Source organism: Macrobrachium rosenbergii, chromosome 1 (assembly GCF_040412425.1).
Source record: "Macrobrachium rosenbergii isolate ZJJX-2024 chromosome 1, ASM4041242v1, whole genome shotgun sequence".
NCBI lineage: Eukaryota > Metazoa > Arthropoda > Malacostraca > Decapoda > Palaemonidae > Macrobrachium > Macrobrachium rosenbergii.
This window is the reverse complement of record NC_089741.1, coordinates 34,132,489-34,138,488: the sequence shown is the minus strand read 5'-3', so window position 1 is coordinate 34,138,488 and position 6,000 is coordinate 34,132,489. Positions and strand designations below refer to the sequence as shown.

At 42.2% G+C, this 6,000-nt stretch overlaps 1 protein-coding gene across 1 annotated transcript in view; it reads right to left on the bottom strand.

Moving 5' to 3' along the window:
- Positions 1-313: 313 nt before the first annotated feature.
- The window catches only part of LOC136848816 (soluble guanylate cyclase 88E-like), a 180,291-nt gene continuing 174,604 nt past the window's right edge, over positions 314-6,000 (bottom strand). Inside the window, 2 exon segments of the mRNA XM_067121542.1 lie at positions 314-2,722; positions 2,724-3,195. Coding sequence (XP_066977643.1) covers positions 2,677-2,722; positions 2,724-3,195 — 518 coding nt within the window. The 3' untranslated portion in view covers positions 314-2,676.

Sequence of the window (6,000 nt, the reverse complement as noted above, 5' to 3'; positions counted from 1 at the left end):
ATATATATATATATATGTATGTATGTATGTATGTATGTATGTATGTATTCATATACATGCATATAATTATTTATATATATATACACATACATACATATACATATATATTTATATATATAAGTATATATTATATGTATATATATGCATTTACATATGTATATACATTATATATATACATATAAATATACATAATATACTTACATTATATATATATATATATATATATATATATATATATGTATATATATATATATATATATATATATATATATATATATATATACTTACATATATATTACTTTATACTTATGCATCACACATACAAAAATGTGCTCTTGCTAAATGGATTCATAAAGTTTGACGTACCTTATAAAGCCCTTAACCTACAGACACACACATACACACACGCACATACAAAATAAATGTTGGATGGACGCATTTTTCATGAACGATTACTTGTGCCACAAAACCTTGGCGCGTGTTACTCACATCTAAGCCTCCTCCTCCTCCTCCTTCTCCTCCTCCTCTCCACCACCACGGCTAAGTGGAAACAAACTGGCGATTCCTCCACTGAGATTCCACGGCCTCTGGCACCAGACTGCTGTGACCACAACGATCCAATGGCAATTCTCCTACTTCAGCCTCGTTCACCAGTTTCAGTGTGTTGTTCACTGCATAGGCGGGTTTCCCCTTTGAGTGGCAAAGAAGTGGTTCTTGGTCAGATTTCCTCTTGCAGGCTTCAGAAAATGTACCTGTGCTACTGTGCACAAGGTTACCCCGTTCAGTGGAAAAGACGTGGATCTTGGGCAGGTTTCCTCTTGTGAGCTTCAGAAAATGTCACCTGCGCTCCTGTGCACAAGGTTACCTATTCAGTGGCAGAGAAGTGGAACTTGGTCAGATTTCCTCTTGCAGGCTTCAGAAAATGTTACCTGCACTTCAGTGCACAAGGTTACCGTTCAGTGGCAGAGAAAGTGATCTTGGTGTATCTTTGGTCCGATTTCCTCTTGCAGGCCTGAAGCATGCACTGGAACTGATGAACTGGACTTGCAGTAGGTTTCACATTTCAACCAAGGCCACATTTGCAGTTGTGGGGCCACAGCAACGCCGAGCAAACAGATGCTAGCGAACATTTCCCTATTCCCTATTGTTCAATGGCTTGGTACCAGATAGTAGGTGCTGGATCGTGCATGCAGATTACTTTTGCGCTTTTACATATTTGAACTGCTTGTACAACAGCGACGAATTAATTACAGACAGCTCGGGCAGCAAATGCTCTCAGTGCCCAGCAATTACAGACAGTGTGGCCAGAAAATACTGAAGTGGCCTACAGTTACAGACAGTGTTGTCAGTAAATGTCGAAGTTCCTTGCAATTACAGACAGAACATCCAGCAAATGGCAAAGTACCTTTCCATTACAGACAGCATGGCTGGAAAATACCATAGTGCCTGACAGTATGGCCACTGAATATCAAAACACCTTGCAATTACCTTTTGAAAGGCCTGCAAGAACCACAGTACCCCAAAATTACCGACAATACAGTTGGCAAATGCATGGTCTCCTTTCATTTATAGACAGGATGGCCAAAAAGTGCCAGAATGCCTTGCAAGATTGGTTGATGGACCTTTGCAACCTAGAAGAAATGTTTGCCACTGCTCTTTTGCCATCTAGAAGCCTCTACTTTACACTACTCAGACATAGTTCCTGTGCTAATAAATAAGACTGCTAACTCACTAGTGACTGTGAACTCTTACCTTGAGATCTGATGATGGTGTCAGTCAGAAAAACACAAAAGTTCTCTTTACGTCCCTTTAGTTCGAGTTTAAATTTTCCTTTACCAATAATCTCTTAACAGATGTTATCAAATTGCAATTTGAGAGAGCTCTGATCTGTGTCATGTCAGAAGCCAAAACCAGATATGGCCCTTTCAGTAACCATGACCAAATAAGCAGACCAAGTTTGGCGCAGCATTGCAGAAGAAACAGTCACGAATGGGTTAACGGAAAATATATACAAATTATATGTATATATAAACTATATATATGTGCAAATGTGTATATATATACAATATATGTATCTGCATACAATTTCATTGTATGTGTCTATTGATGAGTGTGTGCCTTTGTGATGTCTGTATGCATATATGCACATATCAGTGAACTGATTGGACCACCTTGTGCATATCAAAAGAGGTACTGGAATAATTTGGTTCAATGAATAGGGACAAGTCCCAAAGCCAAAGTGCACTTTTGGTGGTTTTTACTTCAGTCAAATGACCTAGCATTCCTTTTGACTGAAAAAGGCCTTGCTATAGACTACTTGCAGGAACTTTGATTAAGATCTTTGTGGTGAAGGGAATCCATTGCGAGCACGCCAGTGTGCTCAGACTTTCTCTCTTTCTGTCTCACTCTCTCTTCATCTCTCTATCTCCCGGTCTCTCATGTTCTAACTTACATTCCCATTAGGTCATTCTAGGACTTAAACTGCGAAAGAGGAGCACTTTATTCGATGATTCGTCACATCCACTGAGATGTAATGAGGTTGATCTGAGGGAGAGACAAGTACTTCTACGTATAGGATTTTCCGTTTAATGCCCTTCAAGATCTAAAGCTGATGACGAGTGAGGTGATGCCAGACCACTCACAGAAGACTATTTGGGTCCTAGGTGAACGTGAGCGTTACAGCAGCACGCACGTGTGACTGTGAACTCTGTTCCTGTGCTCATGCGTTATTGGAGCTGTGCGACACAATGGGCGGCGTCGCCCTGTCCACCACCTCTTTGATCCCCGTGACCTCGATCTTGGTGATGGGAATGATGTTGTGGGCTCCCATCGCCTCCTGGGCCTTGCTGTCGTGCGAGTGGTGGTTGTCGATCAGGACGTCCGGGAGGATGAGCTTCTGCGGCGTCTGCGTGGCGATCAGGGTGTAACTCCCGATCGGCAGAGGCTGAGACTTCTGCTGCATCGCGTGCATGTGGCGAGGCGTCAGCGAGGCTGCTGCTGCTGCTGCTGCTACTTCCGAAGGCTTCTCGTGCATCGTGTTGCGAACCCTATCGCCCAGGGAAGCGTGGAGTTGTTCGTGCATCGAGGTGGTTACCGTGGGTGGGGGCAGCAGTTCGTCCGTCGGCGAAGGCTTGGGCGAGCTGTTGATGATAGGGACAGTCACCCCAGAGAACCCTGCGTTGGAGAACGTCCTACCTGCAGTTTGGGAAAGGAAAGTGTGTCACTTACAATACTCGACTACTTACAATACACTTACAATTACTGACAAATACTCGCTAACCTACCAACTACTTTAACAAAATTGTCCATTCACTAACTTACCAACTACTAGAGAAATTTTGTAAAGTCTTGACAAAGAAGGGAAGGTGAAACTATTGCAAACAGGCATTCGGGACATCTTACAAAATGGAAGAAGGCTTGGCAAGCACCAAGCTACTTCATTAATAAGCAGGGAAAGTTACTATACGAAAGGTCTTGATGACAGTTACGGAAGGAACAGACGAAACAGAGAGAGGCAAGGAGAACGTGTATATGTCACTTCCTCGAAATCATGACAGTTCTGAGGGGCGAGTATGTGAAATTATTTCGAAGAGACAAGGAAAACCTAACAAAGAAAGAAGATATGTGGGAGAGGCCCTTGAGACGTCTGTGAAAACTTGGGGAAACTTGACGAAGGAGGGAAAACTAAGGCAAACGTGTGTGTGTAACCTCAAAAATGCTGAAAATCTGCAAAAGGGAAACAAAAATAAATGAAATATGTTCGAAAACGCGGAAACCTTAAGAAAGCAAGAAGAGTTGTACAAACAGGTATTAGATACTTCTCCCATATCCTGAGACACCTTGGTAGAGCTGAGCAAATTGTAGGGGACATATAGATGACTTCAAAACGTGAAAAAGCATGGCAAAGCCAGGAAGGGCAAAGGAAACGTCATAAAAACATGGAAAACCTTGATAAAGAACTGGAAAGGTAAAGGGGAACAAGCATACGTGACTTGACAAAAAGGGGAAAGATGGAAAACAGGCGCAGGAACATCTCAAGGACAAGGAAAGAGTTGACAACACAGGAAAAGATAAGAGATACAAGGACACGCACATGCACACACAAACACAATGAAGCAGGCAACTCATGGGGAAAAAATCACGAAACACTCCAAAAAGCAGAGAAGTTATTGAAAGCAGGCACATGAAACTTCTTGGGAAATAAAGGAACACTCGACCGAGCGGCGGAGGAGATTCTGGGAAACAGGCACATGAAACGTCTCAGTTCATAAGGAAACAATCGACAAAGTAGGAAGCTTTGGGAAAACATGCGTGTGGAGCATCTCTGAAAATCAGGAATCACTCGACAGAGTGGAGTGATTATGGGAAACGTGCTCATGAAACCTCTTAGAAAGCAAGGAATCACTCATCAGAGCAGGGAAGTCGTGGCAGGCTGACATATAAGGCAACACTCAGCACAGTTGGGGACTTACCCCCGAACCGAAGACTATTTTTTAGGAAAATGGCTTTGAGCAGGATGCTAAAAATGACAGGAAAAATGGGAGGGAGGTAAATCAGTGGAATTTTAGGTACACGACAGAACAGGAAACAAAGGAAAGGCAAATGACAAGGTTCTTACATACTCGAAGGTGTTAGTAGACGAATACTGAAAAACTGAAATATGAGGAAAAACTCGTCAGTGTGAAAGTCATTCTTAAGATAAATGAATGCAAATCATTCTTTGACAGCAGTCAACGTTTCTTAAAGACTAGCAGTCATAAATATGTAAATAAAAGATAAATGCGGATACAATCTATATCAATATTCCTTTCAGTGGCCTTCTATATGCTAATGATAATGAGTGAGATGTGAGGCTAATCAGTGCAGACTGTTCTGGAACAGAAGTCACTCTAAGAATATCAGCACTGGAAAATGTGAAGGCCGCAAGGAACGAAATTTTGAAATTCAACGTGAGTGGGAAGCTTTGTCAATAATGGGACAGTGATTGGGAAGCTGATCGAAGTTCCTAGAAGTGCTGAGTTGCAGGATGCTTCTAAATGAAAACTGATTTCCTACTTTTACTTCTTGTCTTCTAAATAACCTATCTAAAAAAAAGTGTTGACTTAAACCATTCTACCATGCAGAACAAGAGGAACCAAAGTGAACATTAAACTGAAAGCATACTCTGTCTCTTGTGTCGTGCAGAGACCTTTCCTTCTATACCGCGTGAAATCTGGAGGTGCTGTCCTACGATGCTACAACAAAACTACATTCTCAAACTCTACTTGCATCCTACTGGGTATACAGGATACCAAAAAAGCTAGTGTTTCCGGGAATATGCTGTTCTGTACCATACAGATCAATTCTTCTGAGACACCTCAGCGGTGCAGATCTTGGCAAAGTGGGCATTAGCAGTCCGAGGTTGTATTCAAGGAAATAAAACTTCGAAGTGTATAAACACAACCAGGAGCTTCTTTTGCGAGTTAAATGGATGTCACATGCGTGGCTCCAGTCCATTAATTATCAGTTTTTGAGTGTTACCAGTACTGCAGTGCAATCTTGCCTTACGTAAGTCTTGAAAAGATAATGGAGAATTTATTCAAAATGGGGTCCTTGGATGTGTTTAAAACTTGACAAATCTTGGATCTTGAAAAGAAGCGTCAGGGGAATATTCTCTGTAGCTGTTCACTGGAAAAAAAATCAGAAATAACAGACAATTTGCTTCTGGGTTCAAAAACCCCTCCAGTCTACTTCTTTGGGCAAGGCGAGCTGCTGTACAGATTCCTGGAAGTTAAGAAATGATTGCCTCAGGGTGACTGCTGCACCCCCAAGGGTTTATAAAACCTCAGAGTGACTTATTATACAACTCTCCCGTTGCACGTTTTACTTCTTCCTTAATACAACCCCACTGCCGCACATATGTGGTATGGGCCATGTGACCATGTTCAGGGTAGGATCAGAGGACCGGGGAGGTGGGTGGGTGGATAAGCGTCACGCGAAGAGCAAAGTGCAGGCAGCTCT